At 39.3% G+C, this 27,566-nt stretch overlaps 1 protein-coding gene and 1 pseudogene across 3 annotated transcripts in view; one reads left to right on the forward strand and one right to left on the reverse strand.

The window, feature by feature from the left end:
* Positions 1 to 27,566, forward strand: part of LOC112406592 (phosphatidylinositol 3,4,5-trisphosphate 3-phosphatase TPTE2-like) — an 80,053-nt gene that overhangs the window by 33,103 nt on the left and 19,384 nt on the right. For 2 of the 3 annotated variants that reach the window (XM_024755495.1, XM_024755496.1), the window contains 10 exons: positions 547 to 666; positions 2,139 to 2,238; positions 2,381 to 2,444; positions 3,197 to 3,261; positions 8,812 to 8,872; positions 9,873 to 9,954; positions 10,060 to 10,148; positions 16,814 to 16,875; positions 18,563 to 18,643; positions 21,950 to 22,055. In XM_024755495.1, coding sequence (XP_024611263.1) covers positions 547 to 666; positions 2,139 to 2,238; positions 2,381 to 2,444; positions 3,197 to 3,261; positions 8,812 to 8,872; positions 9,873 to 9,954; positions 10,060 to 10,148; positions 16,814 to 16,875; positions 18,563 to 18,643; positions 21,950 to 22,055 — 830 coding nt within the window. The remainder of the gene's footprint in view (positions 1 to 546; positions 667 to 2,138; positions 2,239 to 2,380; positions 2,445 to 3,196; positions 3,262 to 8,811; positions 8,873 to 9,872; positions 9,955 to 10,059; positions 10,149 to 16,813; positions 16,876 to 18,562; positions 18,644 to 21,949; positions 22,056 to 27,566) is intronic. The other variant, XM_024755498.1, reaches the window with a different exon arrangement.
* Positions 6,117 to 6,828, reverse strand: LOC112406671 (serine/threonine-protein phosphatase 4 regulatory subunit 2 pseudogene; annotated as a pseudogene).

Here is a 27,566-nt window from a genome sequence, read left to right on the forward strand (position 1 = left end):
AATGCAGGGGACACGGGTTCGTGCCCTGGTCTGGGAAGATCCCACACGCCGCGGAGCAACTAGCCCCGTGAGCCACAACTACTGAGCCTGCGCGTCTGGAGCCTGTGCTCTGCAACAAGAGAGGCCACAACAGTGAGCGGCCTGCGCACTGCGATGAAGAGTGGCCCCCGCTCACCGCAACTGGAGAAAGCCCTCGCACAGAAACGAAGACCCAACACAGCCAAAAATAAATAAATAAATAAATAAATCATTCATCAAAGCTGAATTCCTTTTTTTAAAAAATATTTATTTATGTTGGCTGTGCTGGTTCTTAGTTGCAGCATGCGGACTCTTAGTTGCGGCATGCACGTGGGATCTAGTTCCCTGACCAGGGATCTAACCCGGGCTCCCTGCATCGGGAGCGCAGTCTTACCCACTGGACCACCAGGGAAATCCCAAACCAGAAATCTTAAGGGGGATGAGTCAAATAATTTGTGCTTTTAAAATATCCCTACCTCTTCTTTGGGGAAGCATAAACTTATATATATATATTTTTTTTTGTTACAGGATACGACGGTATTTTTCTGATATATTTAACTCCTTAGATGCTGCCATTATTGTGGTGACTCTACTGGTCAATATTGCTTATATTTTCTATGACTTTAAGGTTCTTAAAGATTTCCCCAAGTAAGAAACATATGCTTCCCTTCTCTTAAAGTTTTTCTTTCTTAAAAAATATTTTCTGTGGCTTTCATTTTGTGTAATCTTTTTAACTCTGAATGTGCTAATTCTGTGCTAAATGAGCTGCTTGAAAATGAAACATTGAGATAAATTTCCACATATCTGGAAACTAAAGGATGGTGGTGTTTAGGGACCAGTGAAGGGTGTCCACACTGAGTACCTTTAGTTGAATGAAGAAGATAATGCCCCCAAAGAAGAAACTGGGAACTTGCCTCTTGTCCTAACTTGAACTTCTCTACATTTTGAAATTCCCACTTGCGCTTCAACCACAAATTTCTTACACGTGAAATTCCTGGGTTTTTCCTATAACCAAGAGAGTACTGGTTTGAGTTGATGAAAAATTTGAGTGCCTCCAATGATGATTCTCGTAAAAGGAACAAATGGAAGAGAAAAACGAGGTGCCATGGGTGGAAACACAGAGGTACAATTTTTGCAGTATAGTTAACATGATGAAAGCTGAGGCAAGGTTAGAACTGTTAGGGATCAAACAAAAATGTGTATGAGAGACCGATGGCTTTTTTCTTTCTCCTCCTCTTTCTACTGTGGCAGCGAGAAGAAAAAGAGCAGAAGTGTTCTAGGATGTAGCTGTTGGGTAGCTCCCTAGGCTTATTCCTTAGTCAGATAGCTTGCCACTTCCTACACTCCAGCTTCTCAGGACTTTCCCTCAGGTCCCAACAAAACTTGATGTGACAAGCTTTCGGAGTTTTTGAAAATAACCAAAACCAGTATGGTCTTCAGACAGGCAACCTCAGCATCACCGAAGAGCTTGTCAGAAATACAAGAAGAAAAACACCTCAGGACCCACTCTAGACCTACTGAATCAGTATGCACACTCAAGCTAGAGAAGCGCTAGCCCAAACCATCAGTTCTTTGCCATCGTGTTTCTTCCTGATGGTCGGAGACACACTTGGGAAGTAACTCATCTGCTACCTGCCTGATGTGTGTTCACAGCTCTAGTGAACCCCTGTTACTCATGGGAGTAACAGAGGGGAATAAGAATTCTGTTTTGATGGGAAAAAGATTGAAAAATGCTTGTCTTAAACCACAGAAGTTAAACCCACAAATTCTGAGAGTCTACCATATGACTACTTCTTTAAATCAGAGTTTCTCAACACCAGCACTACTGATATTTTGGACAGATACATTTTTAGTAAGGGAGCTGTCCTGTGCATCGGTACTGAACAGCATCCCTGGCCTCTAACCACTAGATGCAAGTAGCAGCCCCTCACAGGCAGTTGTGACAACGAAACATGTCTCTGGACATTGCCAAATATGCCCAGGGTGGGTGGGGTGGGTGGGAGGCTTGGGCCAGGGGGTCGTGTGCAAAATTGCCCCTGGTTAAGAGCCACTGCTCTAAACTTAGTCCATACTGATAAATTCCTCTGTTTCTAAAGCAAAAATGAATCTTTTTTTGTTAGATTGACAATTATTTTACGACCTCTACGACTTATCACTCTGATAAGAGTTTTTCATCTGGCTCATCAAAAAAGACATCTTGAAATGCTGACCAGGAGGATGGTAAGTGGGCAAAATATGTTTATGATTCAGAAAAAATGTTTGTGCTTCAGGAAATACTGGCAGGGGTTGTAGATATCTATATATTGTTCTTTTTTTATGTTGATTTATGTTTTACAAACGAATGATTGTTTTAAACCCTCAGGTTTCAGGAAACAAACGGCGATACAAGAAGGATGGATTTGAGTTAGACCTCACTTACATTACTGGTTTGTGAAGTTTTCCTATATTAATATCACATTTTTCTTGTGTGTGAGTAAGTAATTATATGCTAATTTTGTTCTTTCCCTGTCTGAGGCATGTTCTTTCAAAGCATTTTTTATCCACGAAGACATAGGCCACTATGATAGTGGGACATATTTGGAGTTTAACCCTGAAAATGGAAAAATCTTAATTTTCATCTCAATTCAGGGCTACTTGCTTATAGTATAGGAAGTTGAATGGATTTTCAGCTGACTGCATTTGTTTGGTTTAGAATTTATTGAATTCTAGTAGTTATCCTCGGTCCCAAGGATTTCAGAGAGGCCTGTTCTCTTCCTAGAACGCTGAAGTCATTGCTTTGTAGGTCTGAGTTTCTGAGTCAGGGGAACACTGGAAAACATCCTAGGAGTTCCCAACATTGCTGGAGCCCAGATCTCTCATTTTTCTTTGGTGTTTAAATAAGAAATCAATTCCCACCACAGGGGGCCCTCCAGACTAAAGTCAACGCAAATCTGTTGCATAAGGTTAGAACCGGTTGAGACTTGGGAACACTGAATGTAACGGTCAAAATAGTGGATACTTTAATATCCAGTATTGGATATTAAAGTTGATTATCCTGAGGGTTAGTTAGCTTTTTTCCTGTCATTCTCAATCCTGACAGTTCTTTTCTATGAAAGCAGTCTGATTATATGTAAGTCGAGTTATCATATATTGTTTCACATCTATAACATTTGTTAATAGTGACTGTTTTGACTTCCAGAGCGAATTATTGCCATGTCATTCCCATCTTCTGGAAAGCAGTCTTTCTATAGGAATCCCATTAAGGTAAGGGTTTTTATCTAACAAATGCTCACATTTCTCAGTAAACATAGACTGTGGAATTGTGAGATAATGTGGGCCCAGAGATGACAGTGTTCTCCTAAAAATTTACTCTTTCAGGTAAAAAATTATCATGGATTGCTATCAATTAGCTTTCGCTCTGTGATGAATCACCCGCAAACTTAAATGACTTATAACAGCAAACATTTCCTTTGCTCGTGATAATGTGGTTTGTGAATTTGAGTTGGGCTTAACTGATCAGGGACACGCTTAACTAATTTCAGCAGAGCTAACTCATGCATCTGTGGGCAGCAACTGGGCATCTGAGGGTTGGCTAGTCTAAAATGGCATTGCTGGATGGCTCCAAGTGATGTCTCATTCTGTAACAGGCTAGCTCAGGCTTGTTCACATAAGGCAGTGGCGAGGACCTCACTAGCATCAAGCAAAAGAATGCAGAGGCCCTGGCTCTCAACTAGTATAATGTGGCTTCTACCTTATCCTATTGGACAAGCAAACTACAAACCCGGTTCAGATTCAAGCAGACGACAGATGCCGTCTCCGGAAGGCAGGAATTGTGGTGAATTGTGGGTGTTTTTCATGGTCTGTCATAGGGAAGAAGATTGAGAATTCTTTAACTAAAATGTGTATTCTTAGATTGAGATGCTAAATTACAGTGGATACATACTGCTTTAGGTCCCGTAGATTAAATAAAGTTCAAACATCAAGTGATGCTTACTATGAAATGCCAGTTAAAAGTCATTGTTTAAGAAGTTTGCATATGTGTGTGGGTGTGTATACATTAGTGCAATTTACAGTATTTGTTCTATCTCAATAAAACTGTGATTATGTATGTATATATGTCTATATATAAGTATGTATATATATAATTATACTTTGAGGCATGTAAATTGCACTAATCTCATGTATATCTTGATAAAATTATATATAGGTATATATACAGCCAACACCCCTATCAAAATATAGAACATTTCTTGCTCTTTTTCAGTCAATACCCCAACACACTGGAGGTAATTACTGTTCTCCCTTGTGTCACAACAGATTAGTTCTACTTTTTCTTGAATTTCACATAAATGGAATCATAGACTACATCTTCTGTGACCAGCTTTCTTTGCTTAAAATGAATTCTGTGGGATTTATCCAATATTGTTGGGTGTACAGTAGTTCTTTCTAAATAGTATAAAATAATATTTATTGCTTCTAGAATACTGATTGAAAGCTCAAGCATTCAGTTTACTTACAGAAATTATACAATTATACATTGCTTCACAAAGTCAGCAAACACATTACACTCTAAAAAGTCTATTTTACAGAAAATTAAAAATTCTAAATATCAAAAGGTACATCTGAAGAAACAAGTATAAATTTGGCAGCCAGTAATTTTGACAGGAAGTTGTACGGCTTGCCTGACTTTAATCTGTGAATATGGCCTTCAGTCATTTAGCTCAAGTTCATCATTAATTTATTTTTCCAGTGTAATTGTGTTTCATACCATTGACATTTGCATACTCTAGAATACGTTAGAAAGAAATGTGTAGTATTCACAAATGTTCAGAAAAGCAAGCAAAAGTTCTGTGAATCTGCCCAGTTCTTCTGAGACGGTCTCACATCAACTTCATAAGCATATTCAATCCTACAAAATAGTAAGCTAATGTTTGAACACAATTTCCAAGATAAAGCACATTTTCTTACAAATAGTGAAGTCTTTTTCTCAAGCACCACAAAAGTATACAAAAGAATTTTAGTTTGAACAGATCTCTCAGAACGTGTTTAACCTGATATTTCAACAGACTTAAAGTTTCCATGGTTTCACAAGGACCAGATTTTTAATTACTTAGAGGAGAAAGAAACAGCCTTGAAAGATGTGGACTCGATCATTACCAGTAGAAAAAGTATACAATGCATACCTTATAGAGACAGAAAAATAGAACATTTCCCCTCTCAGAATAATGTGTATATAATTATATGTAATATATATTATATATACTATACTATACAGCATATATAAGATAATGTATAGTTGTACATGGAATTATATAATATATAATAAATTTCCTTAAAATAGTGTATATTTAAATAAAATGTATATTATAGTATATATTAAATATATATTAATATATAATGTATAAAATATAAAATTATAGTAAATGTAATATATATCATATGTTATATATAATTATATGTTATATATTAAATATATTATATTTATATATAGTATATTATGTTACTATATATAATTATATATAAATTATATAACTATATATTACACATCATATAATTATATAACAATATAAGTATGCATATATTATGAATGTATTAACATCATAAATATATAATACTAAGTTATATCATATAACATTATAAAATATGTTACACATAAATATACATATATTATTCTAAGGGAGCAAATTTTTAATTTTTCTGTTTCTGTAAAAGATGAACATATATGTAATTTATATTTATAAATATAAATAATATAACTACCATGAAACCGTTTAATTCATATGGTAAATGTTGAAACTATGACCAAAATATGAAAACTACCAGAGCTGTTAGAAAAAGACTAGAAGCCTCTTCACATATGTATAATCTAAGCATGATACTCTCCAAAAAAAAAAAAAAAAAAAATTGTAATTATTACCTTCCAGTTTGAAAACTTTAATTCTAAATTAAAAAAATCTATACACAAGCCACTGATGTAACCAGATCCTCACCTGCGCCCCAAAAAAGGTGTTTAGTAAGCAGGACCCGGAAGAGCTGATATTCACAGTTCCTACAAGAACAACTCTTTCAGGGTTTATCCCATGAAGTACTTTATTTTACAACCTTCTTCTCATGCAAAACTAAAGGTCCATTTGATTACACAGAAATTTCATACAGTGTAAAACTAGAACTGAGTGTGAAATACTGCATGTAAGTATTTCTAAATAGTCTTGTTCTATCGGTTCATCAGTGACTTCTGTGGCTTTATAGTCATTTTCTGTGGAAGATTCTGAGAGAATCTCTCCAGTTCTACTGGAATTGGAGCCTCCTAATTCTTCTGTTTCATGGCAGTCGGAATCCTACTTGCAGGGCCTCTGTTTTCACTGTCTTCTGAATGTAAATCTGTCTCATCCTGAGACAGATGAGATTCCTCTATTTGATTATTTTCCACAGAATTCTCTTCATTTATAGTTAAGGCATCATCAGATTCTTTCTCTTGAATTTTTTTTTTCCTGGAATCATTTCTGTTGTTAAAGACACTCGTCCTCTTCATCCTCTTCTCTTCGTCTTTATTATTAGATGAAGCTGGTTCTTCTGTTTCTTCTGTCATAACTGAAGAAGTATGACTAGAAGTTGTTTGGTCATCTCTGACTTCACCTTCTTTGTCAAACTTGAGTTTTTTAACCTCATGTCCCTCAGCTCCCAGACCATATTCATTTGGATGTTTATTTTCTATACGGCTGACTGAGGAACTCCTGATCCAGATGTCAGAGTCATTGTGAATTTTGTCCTAGTCATGCTGTAAGTTTGTAAAGACTCTTTGCTCACTGTGCTCTGAGGCAAACCATTCCTCCCTCCCTCCCTCCTTCCCTTCCTCCCTCCCTCCCTTCTTTCCTTCCTTCCTTCCTTCCTGCTCTCTCCCTTCCTCCCTCTCTCCCTCCCCACCCCATTCTCTCTCTCTCTTTGTTTTTGTATAAGTTGCAGGAGTACAGCATTAAAATTTAACATCTGTATACACTACAAAGTGATCACCAGTACAAGTCTAGCTGCCGTCTGTCACCATACAGTTGACACTCTACCTATTTCAGCCACACCCCAAACCCCTTCCCCTCTGGTAACGAGTAATCTGTTCTCTGTATCTGGTTTTGTTCACTTTTGTTTTATTTTTTTAGATTTCACATATGAGTGAAATTGTATGCTGTTTGTCTTTCTCTGCCTGACAGTTTCACTTAGCATAATACTTTCAAGGTCCATCCATGTTGTTGCAAATGGCAGGACTTCATTCTTTTATGGTTGAGTTGTATTCATTGTGTGTGTGTGTGTGTGTGTGTGCATGCACACACACACATATTTATCACATCTTTATTCATTCATCAGTGGACATTTGGGCGTATTTATCACATCTTTATTCATTCATCAGTGGACATTTGGGTTGTTTCCATATCTTGGCTGTTGTTCATAATGCTGCAGTGAATATAGGGGTGCATATATCTTTTGGAATTATAGTGGTTTTTTTTGTTCTTTGGCTAAATACCCAGAAGTGGAATAGCTGGGATCATATGGTATTTCTAGTCTTAATTTGGGGGTAATCTCCATGCTGTTTTCCATAGTGGCTGCTCCAATTTACAGTCCCACCAACAGTGTTTGAGGGTTCCCTTTTCTCCACATCCTCTCCAACATTTGTTACTTCTTACCTTTTTGATAATAGCCATTCTAATAAGCGTGAAGTGATATCTTATTGTGGTTTTGATGTGCATTTTCCCCTAATGATTAGTGATGCTGAACATCTTTTCTTGTGTCCATTGGCCATCTGTATATCTTCTTTGGAAAGTTGTCTATTCAGGTCCTCTACCCATTTTGTAATTGGGTGGTTTTTTTGTTTTTAAGTTGTATAGTTCATATATTTTGGATATTAACCCCTTATTGGGTATAGAAATTGCAAATATTTTCACCCATTCACTAGGTTGCCTTTTCGTTTTGATCATGGTTTTTACCACCGTGCAGAAGCTTTTCAGTTTGATGTAGTCTCATTTGTTTACATTGGCTTTTGTTTCCCTTGCCTTTGGAGTCAGATCCACAAAAACATTGCTCAGGGCAATGTCAATGAAATTACCAGCTATGTTTTCTTCTAGGAATTTTATGTTTTCACACCTTTCATTCAAGTCTTTAATCCTTTTTGAGTTAATTTTTGTGTATGGAGTGACATAGTGGTATAGGTTCATTCTTTTGCATGTGGCTGTCCAGTTTTCCCAACACCATAGATTAAAGAGACTATCCTTTCTGTATGTCCTTTGCTCCTTTATCATAAATTAATTATCCATATATGTGTGGGGTTTTTTCTGGGCCCTCAATTCTGTTCCGTTGATCTATGTGTTTGTTTTTGTGCCAGTACCCTACTGTTCTGATGACTTCAGCGTTGTATCAATAGTATAGTTTAAAATCGGGGAGCATGATAACTCCAGCTTTGTTCTTCTTTCTGAAGATGGGCTATTCAGGATCTTTTGTGGTTCCATACAAATTTTAGAACAAATTACAATTTTCTTAAAGCTTGTTAAACACCTACGAACTTCCTTCTCTGGTAGCTTTAAACAATGTGTATTTACAGTAGAGGCTAATCAGAGTAGTCATCACAACTTTTGTGGGCTATCTGAAAACCATCAGTGGGTTAGATATGACTTGGAATGTATGTACCTTTTTATTCCCTGAATCTCCCATAAAAGGTGCTAAGTGACGGACCAGTGAATAAAAGGGTGATAATCATTTTAGGTTAGTCCTAGGAAAAGGCTTATGTTGGTGCCACGTGGAATATGTAAGGTATGTGTCCATCTTTTTTAGGAAGTTGTACGGTTCCTGGATACCAAGCATCAAAACCACTACCGAGTCTATAATCTCTGCAGTATGTACATGACTTGATATTTTGCTATTATAGATAGAAAACAGGTCACTCACTGCATGTAAGAAGGTGACTCAGTTTTTACGTTTCCTTTAATCGTAGGTATTTGGTGGTGGTGGGAAGTGAGTTTTAAAAAGTCTCCATCTTGTGCTGGCTCCATTTGGTAGGAAAAGAAAGTGCAACAGCACACAGTACCCCGTGAGGTAGGCAGGAGACTGGGGGCAGAGCTATTTTAGGAGACTCAGGTCTAGTGGTAGTAGGTTTTGGAAAATATTTGTTTTTTCCTGCCAGCTCGTGTTTTGAAGACAATTCAACAAATGCATGCTCTAACCCACTAGGAATGAGGAGTGAGGAGACCAGGGCCCTGCATGGGAAGAAACCCCAAAACCCTATAGCAAACAAACTATAGCCCAGCTGACCCTCTTCCTGTATATTAAATGGACATTTTCAGGAGGCAAGTATCTTGGTTGGTTGCATTGGCTTCTGCTCTGTGTAACCTTCTGATAATGGAGTGAGTAGCCTGCTAGAAAAGTACAAGTAAGGCCTATTAAACCAAAATAATTTGGGCTTATGTTACTCAAGACGGACAAAACACTACTCTACTTTTTTTTATTATTATTATTATTTTATTTTTTTTGCGGGACAGGGGCCTCTCACTGTTGTGGCCTCTCCCGTTTTGGAGCCCAGGCTCCGGACGTGCAGGCTCAGCGGCCATGGCTCACAGGCCCAGCCACTCCGCGGCATGTGGGATCTTCCCGGACCAGGGCACGAACCCGTGTCCCCTGCATTGGCAGGCGGACTCTCAACCACTGCGCCACGGGGGAAGCCCCTACTTTTATTTTTGAGACCCTTACGTTTCTTTTAGAGCAGCAGGAGCCAGACAGAAAGCTCCTTTTAAAGGTAGAGGAGGAATTTCAAATAGAAAAGTATAACTTATTTATACCTTGACCATTTACTGTGTTTATTAGGGTTAGAGATACGACCCGTGCATCATTTATTTCAGGTGAAAGAGCTTATGATGCTAAGTACTTCCATGATAGGGTCCGTCGATACATGATTGACGATCACAATGTCCCCTCTTTGAGGTAAGTTTGATGCCAAGCTGGCTGTCAGAAGGGGGCTAAATACAAAGGGCTTGATTTTTGGGGGAAGTATTTTCATTCAACTAAAAATCTTTCACTTGGAATCAGTGAGATGGTGGCGTTCTCCAAGGAAGTAAAAGAGTGGATGGCTCAAGATGAGGAAAACATCACAGTGATTCACTGTAAGGGGGGCAAAGGTAAAAAACATTTTTCTTTTTCTTTCTCTTCTTCTAAAGAAATTTGAAAAATATATTAAAGTACACCAACAAGATACGTTCTGCTATTAACCGGTATTAATCATTGTTAACATTTTTTCTATTAGCTTCAAGACTAAAGGAAGGGGAAGGAAAGGGAGGAAGTGGGGAGGAAAGGAAGAAAGAGTAAAGAAGAGAAGAAAGCAGGAATAGAAGAACTGAGGAAGGTTAAGTGTGTTTTCCCTTGTTTATTGACTATTTGGGTTTCTTCATTTTTGATTTGCCAAAATATCTGTCAAAATACAAACACTGTTTAACTTTAGAAACCATCAGAGCACTTTTCATTTTATTTAAGGTTATTCTTAAACTTTGTGAGGACCTTTTAAAGTTAAGAGTGTCGACAGCAATGCCATTTCAAAGACCAAAAGTTATACTGGAATTTTTATAGTGTCATGATACATAGAAGTTGATTTTGGTGGGGGGAAAATGGGGGTGGTGGGAAAGCCAGTTGTAAATTCAACCAATTTAACTTGAGTCAGATTTTCTCTCATTCAGATTTAGGCTTTTAATAATCATCTAGGCATATTTCACAGTTTTTGACAAGTAAGGAATTATGGTTTCGTTGGGCTGTGAAACAGTTTTTTATATTAAATTCCAGGAACACACTTTAAAACTGCCTTCTGTAATTGAGTAGAATAAAGTTTTAGTCTTATGTGAAAAGTAGTTCCAAGCTCATGAGTTAGTAGGCAAGTTCTATCTTTAGTTCCACAGGTCGAAATATTCTGTATGTACGGCAGTTTACAACATTGTGCGTAAATGAAGAATACAGAGGTTGAACCACATGGAATTGCCTTTCTTTGGACCATCTTTTGCTTTAAAAAAAAGGCCATTTAATATGGCTCAACCAAAATATTATAATCTAAGAGTTGGCTTTAGTTTTCTTTTAATCAGGTTAATTCCCTGCTTAAAGGAAAACCTTCATTTCAAATTTAATTATTTTTTCTGAGGGCAGACACACTATTCTGTGTCCATGTGCGTTTCATTGCTTTTCCTTTAGGATTGTTTGGAAGAGGCTAGTATTCAGTTGGTCTGTACCAGAACAGCTCCTTTTTTCAAGTTTTCATTCATCTTGGTTTTGCTTCTTTTTGTTGGTTGATGCCTGCACATTACCAGTAATATCATGATAGCCCAAATATTTTATTATTGATTTATAGGACTTCTTTAAATAATCTGGGTGCTAATTTTTTGTTAGCAGTTTGTATTGCAAATATCTTCTTCCACTGTGTTGTCTGTTACATTTGATTATGATTTATTTTGTCATGTAGAAGTTTTTAATTTTTAACGTAGTGAAGTTTATCAATCTTTTGTGTGTGTGTGGTTCGTGCATTTTGGTCACGTTTAAGAAATCCACCCATACCCTGAGGTGGTGAAGATATTCTCCTTATAAAATAGTAAAGTTTCGCTTTTTACATTTAGGTCTTTAATCTAATTGGAATTTGGGGAGGGAGATTTTTTTTCCATATGGATAGACAATTGTCCTAAAACCATCTATTACATGCTCATGTAGTCCCCATCAACTTGTAGTCCCTTCTCAGTCATATACCAAGTTTCCGTATGTATTTGGGACTGTCTATGAATTTTCTATACCACACTATTATAATTTTTATAGCTTTATAATATATCTTGATAAAGACAGAAATCTCTTGACTCTTCTTACATTTAATTTTAGAATTTTATCAAGTTCTACAAGAAAACATATTTGGGATTTTTATTGGAACTGCATTGAATCTATAGATTAATTCAGAAGCATTGAGAACTTTGCAATATTGAGCTGTACATGAATAGTTTTCTATTTATTTGAATCATCTGATCTTTCAATAATATTTTGTACTTCTCTTCATGATGGTCTTGTATATCTTTGCTAAATTCATCCCAAGACACATTGCTACTGCAAAAGGAAGCTTTTTTCTATTACATTTGGATTGGTTCCAATTTCTACTATTATAATGCTGCTATGAAATACATTTTTCTTGTTGCACGTGTGCCCACATTTCTGTTGAGTGTAGACCTTGGACTAAAATTGTTTTGTCTTAGATAATGAATCTCAAGCTTTAATAGATGATGTCATCTGTTTTCCAAAACAGTTGACAATTTACACTCCACTGGCATTGCATAAAAGTTCCAAGTGTTCCACATCCTTACCAACACTTGGATTTCTCAGTCATTTTATTTTTAGCTGTTGGGTGGGTATGTAGTTGTATCTCATTATGGCTTTCATTTGCATTTCTATGGTTACTAATAAGATTGAGAAAGTTTTCATAGGTTTATTATGATATCCTTGCATATTCTTTTTTGTGAAGTATCTGTTTAATTTCCTTGTCTATTTTTATCCTGGATTGTTTGTTTTTCTCCAATTGACTTGTAGGAATTCATTATATATTCTCAATTTCAACTCTGTTGTTTGTTATATGTATTATACAGTATTACAAGATAGCTTTTCTGCTCTGTGATTTGCCATTTCTCTCTGAGTATCTTTTGGTTAACAGCACTTCTTTTCTAACATAGTCAGTGTACATTGTTCTGTCTCTTCTTAAGGTTAGTGTTCTGTGTCCTAATTAAGAAATCTTTCCCTGAGTTTAAAAATACATAGTCCTATATTATCTTATATAAGTTTTATTTCGTTTGGAATTGATTTATGTGTGTGGTGTGAGGAAGGGGTCAAGTTTTATCATTTTCCATTTGGCTGTCTAATTGTTTCAGCACACTGATTTCATTTCCTTGCTGTTCTGCAGGACATGGGTCTGTTTCTGAACTTTCTAATCTATTCATTGCTTTTTCATCTGTCTGTGTGCTAGTAGCACAACTCTCTTACTTGTCTTAGCTTTCTAATAAGTCCTGATTTCCTTTCAAGGGAGTCCACTCATCTTGTTCTTCACAGTTGTTTGGGTTTTTTAGGTCATCTACATTTCCGTATACATTTTGGAATCAGTCAAGTCACACACACACACACACACACACACACACACACACACACACACACACGATGGAACTTTGGAATTTCATTGAGGCTGTAGACAGAGGGGAATTGAAATCTTTACAATACTGAGTTTTCCAATCCATGAATGGAAATATCCATTCATGTAGTTAAGTCTTCTTCAATCTCTCTTTATAATGCCTTTTCATTTTCTGCATAGAAAGCTTGTATATGTGTGGTTAGATTTATTCCTAGATATTTGATATCTTGATATTTTAACTTATAAATTATATCCCTTGGAAATTTTTATGTCCTAAATGTTTTTTTGTTGATGCTGTAAATGCTGTTGATTTTACTAACCTTGCAATCAGCAAACTTAACTAAATTCTTTCATTAATTCTATTAACTTGTCTGTAAATTCTTTTGGATTTTATGGCACATGATTATATCGTATGAAATAATGAACTAAATTCTTCCTTTTCAATCCTTTTTTTCCCTAGCACTGGCTAGAACCTTTGGTACAGTGTTGAATTATACGTGATGATCGCAGGAATCCTTGTTCTCCCGCTCTCACAGGAAAAGCTTTCAGCATCTCGATTACTTTAGGGTGTGTGTGTGTGTGTGTGTTAGTGTTAGATATTCTCTATCAGATTAAGACATTCCTTTAATTGCTAAGAGTTTTTATAATGAATGAATGTTGAATTTTATCGGAAGCTTTTTCTGTGTCTTTAAAATAATATGATTTCTTACCTTTATTCTATTAATCTGGTTGATTACATTGATTATAAAGTAGTAAACTAACCTTGAATTCCTGGAATAAACACAATTTTGTTGTGCTCTATTATTTTTTAATAAATTGTTGGATTCTGTTTGCTAATATTTTCTTAAGGATTTTTGTATCTATGTCATGAGTAAGAGTGGCTATAGTTTTCAAATTTTGGCTTCATAAACCAAAATTAAGTTGTACTTACTCTTTTTTGTTTTTAAGTCTCTGGATGAGTTTGTATAAGTTGACATTTTTTTTCCTTACATGTAAGGTAGAATTCAGTAGTAAAGCCACATTGGCCTCAGTGGGGGAATTGGCCTTAGTTTCTCTGTGGGGAAGTTTTTAAAGTATGGGTCAATTTCTTTATTAGATATGGGATTATTTATAATTTTATTTCTTCTGCGCATTTTGGGTATTTTCCCAAGCATTTGTTCATTTTATCTAAATTTTCAAATGTCTTGGCATCAGATTGTCTTAAAATATCCAATTCTAATGTCTACAGTGGTGTTCCCTTTTTCATTGCTTACATTGCTATTTTTGGTGCCTTCTCTCTTTTTTCTTTTGATTAGTCTCACCAGGAATTTACTAATTTTATTAGTCCTTTCAAAGTACCATGTGTTTTGGCCTGACTGATCTTCCCTATTATTTGTTATTTCATCATTTACTTTAGTGTTTCCTTTCTTCCACTTTCTTTGGTTTAATTTGCTGTTTTTTTCCTAACTTCTTGAGATGGATGCTTAACTCATAGATTTTCAGCCTTTCTCTTTTCTAGTTAGCGTTTAAGGCTATAAATTTCCCTCCAAGAATAGATTTAGCTTCATCACACAAGTTTTTATGTATATTCATTATTATTTAGTTCAGAATATTTTCTAATTTCCATTGTGCTTGTTTCTTAGACTCATGGGTTATATAGAAATATACTGTCTTATTTTCAAACATGAGGATTTTGTAATTATCTTCTAGTTATTCATTTCTGGTTGTATTGCATTGTGGTCAGAGGACATACGCATCTTTTTAGTTCTTTGAGACGTATTTAGACTTGCTTTATCGCCCAGAATTTGGTTAATTTTATCAAATGTTTTCTGTGCACTTGACAATAAAGTGTATTATGCATTGTCCTGAACAGTGTTCTATATGTGCCCCTTAGGTTGTTTGTTAATTGTTTTATTCAAATCTTCTATATCCTTACTGATATTTTATTTTGGTTTGCTTGAATTCTTTGCAGCATAATTCCTTCCTCCCACCCCCACCACTTGCTTGGAAGTCATATACTCTTTTTATATTCCTTAGTAATTTCTCTAAAGATTTCAACCAACATCCCTTATTTAGCTATCAGTTTTTGCTTTTTTCTTAGTGTTGACCTTGTATCTTCCTGAACTCTTTCATTAGTTTTAGGGGTTAGCCTATAGATTTACTTGGACTTTTCTAGTCTGCAAATAATGAGAGTTTGTTTCTTCTGTTTTTAATCCCTATACATTTTGTTTTTCTTATCTTACAATACTGGCTAAGCCATGTAGTAAATAGAAGCAGTGAATAGTGGATAGTTTGTTTAGTTCCTGGCTTTAAGAGGAATGTTATCATCATTTCATCATTAATATGATATACCTGGTAGGTATTTTGGTAGATTTCCTTTCACCATAGTTAAAAACTTAAAACCTTTGTCCAATAGCAAAAGTTTAGTGAATGAATATATGTTTATGTTTTAAGTTAAAATACTGAAGACAAGTATAAATCATTTTAATGATTCCTTGCATACCTGACTTGACTGGATGAGAAGGCATCTACTTTGTCTGTGGTTGTGCTTATCCATAGCCACTGGGACATGAATCTGCAAGTTTTTTTCCGAATGGGAATATATAAGAGCTGTAAAGACTCAGAGATGTCCTCCAGAATTGAAATGTTAACTATCCATGCTAGAGAGCTAGATTGTTAATGGTCAGTAGCCTCCTTTAGCAAGAAGCTTTTACTTATCAGAGCACAGGGTGGTACAAAGTCCTCTTTGGAAGTACTTGGCTTAGAATATTTTTCAAACTATGGGTTGCAAAATAAATTTAGTGGTTCATTTTTTTAAAAGGATAGAATAGAAAATAGGGTGCATCTTAAAGTAAAAGGATAAGTTTGGAATTACATAAAATAAAGTTCAGCATATACTGGCTAAGACAAAAGCTACAGTTCATTGTAGAAAGAACAGATGCAATGTACTTTTTAACTCACATTTTGTATGGCAGGACAAAAATATAAATTAGAAAAAAACCATGAGACTTTGAGGATAAAGTGACATAAAATCAAGGATTTGCTTTAACATGCTGGTGGGGGGCTGGGGTGCGTGTAGAGAGGGGGAGGGAAAGAAGGATGAGGGAAGAAAAGGAAGAAACAAGTATAACAATTAATATGATAATTATCGAATCTGGGGAACAGGTATATGGGGGCTCATTATTCTGTTATTTCTACTTTAATATATGTCTTATAACACAAAAAATACCTCTAACTAAAATGGAAGGAATAATAGGTATGGCAAATGCTAGGTGGTGTTTTGGGTTCTGTCCACGTTTTATCTTTTATAGTTTCTTTTATTTACATTAGTAGGAAAACAGGATGTGTAATTAGCTCTTAATTGGTAGGTATCTCTTTAGCTTTAGAGTCCTGGAGCAGAGCTCACTGCCTCTGCCTGTTACTGCAGTCTCCAGGGGCCATGATTCAAGAACAACATACACGTGCCCATCCATGCACACAATTAGCACAGAACTCCAGGTAGAACCTCAGAGCAAGCAGTGTAAGGGCTTTGTCTATCTCTGAATTGAAATATTTTGAACCAGCACTTTCAGAGTGGAAGAAAATCAATCCAAAATGAACTCTAAATACTTCTGAGAGTAGTTTTATACCAAGTGCTGCCATGGGCAATGGTTCACGAACTAACTTCTTTTCTAGGAAGAACTGGAACTATGATCTGTGCCTACCTTCTTGCCAGTGAAATATTTGCAACCGCAGAGGTATGAAAGATGCTCCTACCAGTGCTGTCTTAGGCTGATTGAATTTGCTAGCTCTGAAACCTCGCTGGTGGGATGTTAACATGATCCCTGAGTCACGGTAATCAATGGAGTTATAATTGGAGAGGTGATTATTAGAAAGCCTGGTTTGGATACTTTCTCATTTAACTGGCACTCTTAGTAACTGACCTCAGGGCCTCTTTCTTTGGGACGGGATGAGGGTGAGGTCAATGAGGCGCTCACCTTGGACACAACGTTTAAGGGAATGCCAAAAATCTCAGTAATTAAGATAAATAGTATCCCAGTGCAGCATTTAAAAAATCTAAGTTAATGCCAAAAAATCCATCGTGGATACAATATGAATATTTTAACTAAAGACAGGACACAGCAGAGTCCAGATTAATGTGAAATGAGTAAGGTCAAGTTGTGAAAGTTCAAGAAAACCTCAGCAATACAGAAGCTTGACTTGCCTCCCCCAGACCCATAATCCCACCAGCTCCAGGCCTTCCTCCTTTCTCACGAGAATAAGAAGATGGGTTAGGGAAGTTTTCTAAAGGACCTTGAACATCCTTGCAAGTGCTAGGTAGGTAAAAGGCATCGTTTTCCAACTCAGAACAAAGTCTCTCCTGGATGTTATATCTTTGCACAGTCAACATCTGTGGCCTGTGCCCTCTGGAAATTTCTGAGAAGACAGGATGGGCTGTTGCTATGTCTTAAAGCAGGGTTCCCACTCTTTTTCTGCCATGGTCTTGCTGAAAAGCCACCTACCTCTTAGAGGGCACGCTCCCAGCAGCTCTGCTTCTCGCTCAGCCTGCAGCCCAGATAAGAGAAGCTGGGGGTTCTGATCTGGGCCCAGCACCCTCATTCCACCGTCTTCTTTATTTCAAATTTGAGACACACAAGTTAGGAAAATGGATGCTCTAGGACAGTGTTTTTCACACTATGGATCACAGTTTATCAGTGAGTTGTGAAATCAACTTATTGGGTTGTCACTTGCATTTTTTAAATAAAATGGAATCGATTAGAATAGGAAATATCAAAAGGTAAGTATTGTTTTTGAAACTTTTGTTTCAGTTCTGTGTGAGTGCGTGTGTATGTGTGTGTGTGTGTGTATGTGTGTGTGTGTATCTCCCAGGTTTATGAATGTGGATTGTAGCTTTAAAAATAAAAAGTTTGAGGGACTTCTCTGGAGGTCCAGTGGTTAGGACTCTATGCTTTCACTGCTGAGGGTTGAGTCCCTGGTCAGGGAACTAAGATCCCATAAGCCATGTGGCGTGGCCAAAATAAGTAAATATATAAATATAAAGTTTGAAAGCTGTTGGTCTGGAGCCCTAGACAGAGCCAGAGGCCGGTGCTCAGGCCTTTGCTGTCTCTGACGGGCTGCATGCATCTCCATGGCAGGTCACTTGGCTTTCTTTTGGTCCTAATCTTCTCCATTTGTAAAATAGAAAGATAGGAAGAAGGACCAGATTATCTCTAAAGTCTTCCAGCTCTAAAATTGTCTGTCTTTATGAATCTTTGAATGAGAGTAGGCCTTGATGTGGCTTTGTTAATTCTGTTATTTCGGGTATAGCCTCTGCCCAAAGACCACTGACGTAAGGAAATCATGTGCCCTTAGAAACTTCAGAATGCCTTATACAGGAAAGGGACGTGCAGATGACCCATGACTGGACTGTCCCCTTTTTTATAGGACAGCCTTTATTATTTTGGAGAACGACGAACAGATAAATCCACCAGCAGTAAATTTCAGGGAATAGAAACTCCTTCTCAGGTAAGTGCTCTTTCTTTAAAAGGGGTCACTCTGGGTAATTAGGTTAAGATTGGCATCTATTACCTGGTTTCATTTTAGACTCTCTTCCTTAGGTGATTCCTTAGGTCATCTTCTCCTTGGGTGGTCTTCTCCTTGGGTGCCCTGTGATAGGCCTTGATCCCTTCCAGAGGCCAGGAGCCCTGCCTCAGGTGTTGGCTTGGCTTTGCACCTTTGCTCTGAGTTCTCCCCAGAGCGCCCTGCCTTCCATTTTAACTGGTTATTGTTTGCAGAGTTCAGGAGTTGATTCCCTTCCCAAGGTAGGAAGGTCCAATTCCTAAGGTTTCAGACCCCCTGAAGATTATCTGAAGTCACTAGCCTTTTATTTCCATGTAAAGAGGAACTGAGTCTTTCACAAACCGCTATTAGGGCAATTCAGCCCTTGTAGAACATTGTGTGTGTGTGTGTGTGTGTGTGTGTGTGTATGTGCACGTGCACGCATGGGCACACACGTGCACATGTGTAAGGGAGAGACAGTGACAGAAAAAGAGACAGAGTCGGTGGGAGGGGGGCTGCACTTCAAAGGAGAAAGGAAAGGGAAAAGTAACATTTTTCAAAAACCTATTTTATACTAGACACTATTATACTTTTACATATATTGTCTCATTTAATACTCAGACATTCCATGTGACCCATGTTATTACCTTATTCTTTTTCCTTTTTAAAACATTTTATCATGGACTTTTTCATAAAAAGTCAAGACAGTCATACAATAAATCCCCTTATATTCATCACACTGCTTCAGCAATCATTTCGTCATGTGGCCAACCATTCATTCCCTCCCCACTCTACACACACACACACACACACACGCTTCATTTTCACACTAAACTTGGATTATTTTGAAGGAAATCCCAGACATCAGAGCATCTTATCCCCTAAGCATTTTAATATGACATCTAACATAAAGACTCTAAAAAAAAAACCCCTTAAAACCATTGACATACCTAACAATGTTATACCTTAATAGTATCAAATGTCTAGTCCTCGTTTAAATTTCCATAATTATCTTAAAATCTTTTTAAAACTTAGTTTCAGTCAGGATCCAAACAAGGGCACACATTTCATTTGGTTGCTATGTCTCCTTATGTCTCTTTTAGTTTATAGGTTTCCCACCTCTCTTTCTTTTTTTTCCTTGTAAATTGTTTATTGCAGAAACCAGGACGTTTATCCCATAGAGTTTACAACAATCTAGACTTTGTTGAATCCTGCTAAGGGTTTTGCATTCATTATCTTATTTAATATTCTCAATAACTCAATGAGTGTGCCCCATTGTGATTCCCATTTTATAGACTGGGAAATCGAGGTTCAGGGAAACTAACTTTTTGAACTAAGAACTCAAATCCAGATCTTTCAGACTCCAAAGCCCGTTATTTCCCATCCTGTGCACAGCTTCTCATTTGGATTGCCTTTTCTATACGGCCCCTCAAACCCAAGTGAGAGATGGTTGGGAATTCTTAAGTAAATGTGGATGTGGCCATGAAGGAGAGTTTTCTTTGAGTGAAGTGACGAAAGCTGATACCCTTGGCCTAGTTAGCAGAACACTGTAACTGCTGGCTCTAGACATTTCATTTGGGATCAAAGAACTCAGCCTTATCCATTCATATTTTTCTGCCAAACACAAGCAACACAAGAAAAAAAATAAAAGATAGCCATAGGCTATAAGTAATACATCAACTTATTGAAGCCCAGCTCGAATCATGCCATTTCACGCTCAAAATCCATAATGGCTTCTGACTGCCAATGGCAACAAATATGTTTTAACCTGGCACTCCCAATCTAGATTTGATTTTTCCAACCGCTTCTTCCGCTATGTGCATTCACACGCTCTAACGCGTTTGGATTGTTCGCCGTTTCCCAGCCTGTTTATACTTTACACCCATGTGCTCACGAGGGCCCCTTGTCCTGGAGTCCCGTTGCCCTCCCAGCCTGAAGTAGTCTCCTGCTTTTTCGGGAGTTCTTATAGCCCTTTGTGTTCCTTTTAGGGACTAAGTTGCTTTACATTATTTTCCAGCTATTCGAAGTCGTGTCTTCTCTACCCTTTTTGCACGCCCATGTCTTGCCCATCTTTCCACCCTGGCAGCCCAAAGTGCCTCATATAGTATCTCCTTTGTCTGTAGTGAGTGCTTACTAAATAGATGTTGATTTTATTAACTTCTGCTACATGCGCCTATTGTTCTGGGCTGTAGGGGAAAGAAGAGTGAGAGCAAACGCAGCTACAGGGCCATGGTAGGTTACAAGCCTTTAGTGGAAGGTCAAGAATCTGGTGGCAGGAGCCAATGGGACGTTAGATGTAGCTCCTTCAGGCACATCTTCCCTTCCCCATTTCCTCTGCAGTCACGTGCAGTGTCTCTAACTTACTCCAGGACTGGCATACCCTAGGCCGCAGCTGAGTCTCTTCTGATTCACTGGGCTAGCAGCGCAGGGGCCCGGCCTCAAGGGCTGTGTTGGCGAGGCCCCAGGACAGAGTTCCCTGTGTGTGCGGCAGTAATTCTCAGACACCACCCCCTCCTGATCCTGCAGTGTGGCCATTCAATGCACTACATACATTTCATCCACCCCTGAGTTAAGAGCTTGACTGGTCCTTTCCGATGCAGAGGATGGTGGTTAATTTTCTTAACACTTCCCAGTGGATGGGGAAGACTCTATGAACTTTTCAGTCCGGTTGATTCTGTACCAGAACTCTTCTTAACTTCTAGAAGAAAGGAGAGCCCTTGTGAACGGCTTGCCACAGGAGATGGACTAGGCTAAGAGAATCCCCAGGCTTCCTTGCAAAAAGGGAATTGGGGAAACGGGAAGTGGAGAGATGCTCACTGGCTGGGACTGGAGAAGAATGTGAACGTACTGCTGGCCTATGGCGCTCTCCCGCTGAGCTTTTCCATCTTCCCTTCTCTCATGCCGAGAAGGCTACTGCTCCCCAAAGCACAAACCTTCCTTTAACTCAGCCACAACGAAGCTTCCATCCCAGGCCGACCTCTCCCGCGTTTGCAGCTAATGGCATCCTGCTGTCCTGTTGTCCTAGCTGTTTTGTTGGCTCTGGTCAGTTGCACTCAGTCCCAGCAGCCTCTAAGCAACACCTGGCTCCTTTCTGGTTCCTTGCCTTTTGCTCTTCATTCAGTATTTTTTTTCTAAGGTAGATATTTAGTCATGAGGCAACAAATGCCTAGTTCCATAATGGCACCCGATCAATGTTTCCTTCATCAATTATTTTCCTTAAAAAAATCAGGACTTTTTACCTCCACTTAAATTGAGACTTCTGTTGTTTTGCAGAACAGATTTGTTGGATATTTTGCAATGGTGAAAAATACCTACAATTTGACTCTTCCTCCAATGAAAAAACTCACGATGGAAAAAATCATTATTTATTCAATTCAAGGTAAGTGCTTTATGTATAATTGGAGAATTGGCAGGAGGGCCAATGTTCTTACTGTTCGGAAGGGTTTTCTCATGGTTATATACAGAGACAATCCCAACGCATAGCTGTCTTTTTGTGTAGCCTCACGTATAAACCCCTCCCCCTGGAATTGCCCATCAGCCCAGCGCTGCTGTGGCCACGTTACCACTGCTTAGGTGTCCTCTCCTTTCCTTTCCTATCACCAATTTGGGGGGCTCCATCCCCCCTTCCCTTTCTCCTGCTCTCATTGCTACTCTGGCCTCAGCCCAGGGTGTCCTTTTCAGAGTAGAGCCTCTGAGAGTAAAGGGAGGGAAGGTCCCATGAGACCTGGAGACCACTTCTTCCTCATGCCCATCTCTGGTTCAGGGTTGTCTTGGGAGATGCATCCCTGTATCATTTTCTTCCCTAATCCTCTCAGAAACCTTTTTTTTTATTCTTATCTCCTGATCTCTCCCTTTCCCCGCCCTCTTCCCCCATAGCCCCGTCTCCCCCAGCAACTCCATCAGGATGTCTTAAATACCCGAACAGCAAATGAATTTTGTTGCCACAAATTCTTTTTGCAAATAACTACTGAGAACTGCTTTGGGCCAGGCCCCCTGCTCGTGTTTCTTTGCCCTTCAGGAGCCCCTGAGTGTAAGCAGAGGAGAGGAAGGTACACGGATGAAGAGCTGACCACAGTGTTGGACAGCTTCCTAGAAGAACAGCACTTAGGTCTTCCGAACCTACAGGAACACGAAAAAGGGTTGGGAGAAACCTGGCCTCTGGGTGGGGTGGGGGTGGGGGGTCTCTCAGCCCCCTAGCTGTTACCAGTTCTTACCAAGAGTAAAAATCCTTATAAACTTGAAAAGAGCTGACGATGCTTCAGGAGTTGTAAGCTGCTTCAGGAGTGTAAGGAGAAAGTGTAAGGAGAAAGAGGGGACCTGCCGTCGCCCCGAGAGGCAGAGATATTGGTCAGATCGTCCACCTCTGGGACTTGAAAGACAAGGAAGGGGAGGGGAGAGGAATGGGCCTCAAGGCCATGTCTCTATTTCTCTGTCACCCGCCTAGCTTCCCTGTACAGCTCACCCTCGGGGAGGTGGAAACAGGGACCCCTCAGTGTGGAGGCGCAGCAGGAGGTGATGCTTCTGATTCCCTAAAGCAACAGCAGCTTGTGGAGCGCGAGGCGCGGTGCTGAGTGCCGGGCCTCTCCTGGGCCCGGCTGCAGGGCGAGGGCGCTGGTGTCCACCCAGACAGCCTATTGCCTTTAGCCCTCTGAGGAGTCATACAAAATAAGATCTAGATGTGTATTTTTTTAACGCTTCGTCCAATTATTCAGAAATAAGAGAACCCTTTAGAATATGGGTAAAAACTGCATAGTCAAAAAAAATTACGTTAGTTAAAATATAAAATGCTTTTTTCAAATTATTTACGTATTTCTCCCCTCTCCACACGCCCGCATCGCCGCCACTGCTTGGCAGGGCTGAGGAATTGTGAGAGTTACCAAGAGCAGATTGCATGGGTTTCTGGCTTCTGGAAACAAACTTCGGCCCAGCAGCATGGTTTCTGTGGGAAATTTTGGTCTAGATTTCCAAACAAGCGTTGTGCGGGCAGACCCTGGAAACACAGCCTGTTCCAGCAGGGGGCTGCCTGTGTGTATAAAGGAGCAACCGCGAAGCCTTCGTGGGCTGCAGAGTGCTCTATGAGGTGCATTCTGACTGTGATGTGTGTGTGTCATGTACGAGGGACGGGGCTGGAGTGGAGCCTCGCTCAGCACACCATCTGCCTTCAGACGTCCCCAGGGTAGAGCCAGGCTTGTCCGGCAGCTGGTGGGTGGGAGGGGACAGCAATGTCTTGTTCCCCATTGTTTCCTGCAGAAAGTGCAGTGTGAGAGGCAACCCAGGTGGCTGTTGGAGCAGTGTCTTCCTCTAGGAAATTGAAACTCAGCTCTAAAGCCAAGTTGGTGGCGTGAGAGCCTGTTTTGTACCTGAGTGTATCTTCTCCCTCAGGGTCCTCTTGGTTAACAGTGGGAATCCAGGCATCCCTCGTTTTATTGCTCTTTGCTTTATTGTGCTTCAGAGACATTGCACTTGTTCAAAAAATGAAAGGTTTGTGACATTTCTGAGTTGTCAGATGATGGTGAGCAGTTTTTTTTTTAGCAATGTGGCAATCAAGTTTTTTTATTTAATGGTTTGTGTTAGAATTTTATGTATTTATTTATTGGCTGCATTGGGTCTTTGTTGCTGCTCGTCGTATTTCTCTAGTTGTTGCTCTTCATTGTGGTGCACGGGCTACTCATTGCGGTGGCTTCTCTTGTTGCGGAGCACGGGCTCTAGGTGCACGGGCTCAGTAGTTGTGGCTCGTGGGCTTAGTTGCTCTGCGGCATGTGGGATCTTCCTGGGCCAGGGTCAAACCCGTGTCCCCTGCATTGGCAGACGGATTCTTAACCGCTGTGCCACCAGGGAAGTCGTGATCAAGTATTTTTTAATGAAGGTATGTACATAGTTTTCTTAGACATAATGCTATGGCACACTAAACAGACCAGTATAGTGTAAACATAACTTTGTGTGTGCACTGGGAAAGCAAAAACGTTCGTGTGACTCGCTTTGTTGTGATATTCGCTGTATTGCAGTGGTCTGGAACCGAACCCACAGTATCTCCGAGGTAACCCTAAAACAGTATCTATACAAACCTCTGTGAGTATTAAACTATTCCAAACAGGCAAAAAGGCATTTAGTCTGATGGAGTTTTGATGCATTTTCTCTAACGTGAACAATGAGAATAGGAATAGTTTCTCAAACTTCTAAGCTTAAAAATGGTTTTAATAAGTTCTAGCATTTCATATATTGTCCCAGTCTGATATCATATCCTAAGACTGTGACTTCTCTCTTCATAGTTTGAATTTTACTTAACCTCTGTGGAGATATTGTTTAGTTAAAACTGTAAAGTGCAGATCTAGAGAACAGAGGAACTAACACAAATTTATAAGTACTGCAGGTGAAAACTGGTGGAGATTTTATGGGTTTGGTTTCCTCATCTCAGGCTAACATAAAATAGAGGATTTTAAAAGTCTAATTTGAGATCCCTCATAAAGGCTTCCAGACAGAAAGTTGTGCCCTTTGCAGCTGTTCTTACGGTGTGGGCCTTGGCTGGCAGACCCAACTTAAGGCCTGCCCGGTACGCCAAAATTCTTGCTGCACCCACGTAAATAAGCAGGCCAAACCCAATGAGAGCAGCCTTCTTTTGGAATAAGAATTATCCCCTTTGAGGGAGATCAAGGTGGTGAAGTAAGAGGATGCTGAGCTTACCTCCCCCCATGAACACATGGAAAATACAACTACCTGTGGAGCTACCTGGAGGCTGGCAGAAAGGCCCTTCTGCGGCCAAGGCTGTAAAGAAAAATCCACACGGAATCTGGTAGGAAGGGAGGAGAAGTGATCTGGTCGAGACCTACACCCTTGGTGGGGGACCCAGATGTGGAGGGGGGTGTCATGGGCTTGGGGAGCCTCCCTGGGGAGCAAGGGGTTTGAGCCACACATCTGGCACTCCAGCCCTGGGGTCTGACACCAGGAGGATGAGTGCCCTTAGCTGCTTCGAAAGCCAGTGGGGCTCATGGGAGGCTGTAAAACACTGAGACCTCACTCAGAGAGTGAGTGCTTGTTTATCCCCCCATCCTGGCAGACGCAGCAGCCTGAAAACTCTGACCAGGGAGAAAGCAGCCTTGGCCAGTGCTCGGTCACTGCCCACATTTAGGAGGAGTGAAACTACTCCAGGGCAGGGACTGACATTGCCAGCAGGAAAGAAACCAACTCAGCAGTGAGGCACCAACCCCTCCGGCCCCGACCCAGCCTCTAACCTAGGGTGCACAGTGGGGAAAATGTAAAACCAGCACAGAAGTGCAGCCCCAAACCCTTGAGCCCCTGCTGCATCCCAAACCAAGGTGGAGACTGCCATCTCTCTCACACACAGGGTCGCACCTGGCTCCGGCTCCAGCCCCTCCATCTCCAGCCCCGCTTCCCACCAAGGTGGTGGCTGCCACCGCACCCCAGGGACCCATGGGACCTGTGCTCGCTTCTCCCACCAAAGCCACTGAGCATACGCAGGCTGCATAGTCCTGCACAAGGGCACACCTTCAAGACTGGGATAGGTAACTGATTCACTTAATTTCATAGAGACAGAGACAGGTAAACAAAATGAGAAGACAAAGGAGTATGTTTCAAATGAAGGAACAGCAACAAAAAAACCCTAAAGAATCATCTTCCTTTGAGATTATGATCACAACAGACTGTCAGGAAAAAATGTGATAGATTCTGAAATGGGCAGTGTCTTCTCTAGGCCCACCTCCAGGGTTACCTTCACCTCTCATGGTCTTTAAGCTATTTTACAACTCTAAGTTGTAGAAAACTGACAATAATGCAAATAATTTTTGTACATAAAAATGCAAATTAGTTGTGTCTAGCAGAATGCAACTGATTATTGACCTGTTTTGTATTTATTTGTAAATTCATTTCATCATTCCTTATCTGTCCATAAATGTGCAGTACTTTGAAACAGCTGTAGCATTTTACTGGTTCCTTAGTAATAAGTTAAAATTTTTGACGTGTTAAGAAATGCATGTACAGGACAGTGCTATGGCATGCAACAATTTCTGTAAAACAAAAGGAGAATATATTTGTTCGTGTGTATATACACATATAAAACCTCTGGGAGAATATATATTCATATTTGATTATACATGCATAAAAAACTAGAAACTAGTAATAGGGGTTAGCTGTTTGGGGCTGGAGAACTGAACAGGTGGGAGATAGGGAAAATGGAGACTTTTCACTTCATGCCTTTTATACCTTTTATTTTTAAATCATGCAAATATACTTAAATTATTTTAAAAAATTTTTAATTGTGTGGGAATTAATTTAAGCTCATAAAGCAATGCCCTTTTCCTGTCATGTGATAAGTGTTCGACTTGGTTTAGCTCTACATTTCACTGAATTCTGTTGACATCTGTAGAGAGAAGTTCTGCAGGTGGATGGGACAGAGGGAACTGAGGCAAAGAAACCATGATTCCTCAAGACAAATTAATTGTGTTAGTGAGAACAAAATTAAATGAACACAAAACAAACTTAATATAACAATTAAGAATGATGGATATATGACTTTATTAGAGTATTTGTTTTAGTTCTGTACCTTTAGTTCTGTGCATATTTAAGTGAAATATGCAGGGTGGAAAGGAAAGCCGGAAAAATTAATTGGAGGCTTGAGAAACCAGCCCTTTCATGAAATGCTGAAGTAAGTGGGTCAATTAAATTGAAAAAAAAAAAAGGGAGAAGAAACCATTTGTCTGTGAATATATGCTGAACATAGCAGGAACGTTTGGATACAGCTCTCCTATATTTTCCATAAACTGGATTTAAACTAGGGCAAGAGGAATCTAGACTATTTATTATTAAGAAACATCACAATTAGAAGTCTGAAGAAAGCAACACATCAACAAGAAAGGTTGCACGTCCCCTTCCCTAA

This window comes from Neophocaena asiaeorientalis, unplaced genomic scaffold (genome assembly GCF_003031525.2).
Source record: "Neophocaena asiaeorientalis asiaeorientalis breed wild unplaced genomic scaffold, Neophocaena_asiaeorientalis_V1.1 scaffold59, whole genome shotgun sequence".
NCBI classification, from domain to species: Eukaryota; Metazoa; Chordata; class Mammalia; order Artiodactyla; family Phocoenidae; genus Neophocaena; species Neophocaena asiaeorientalis.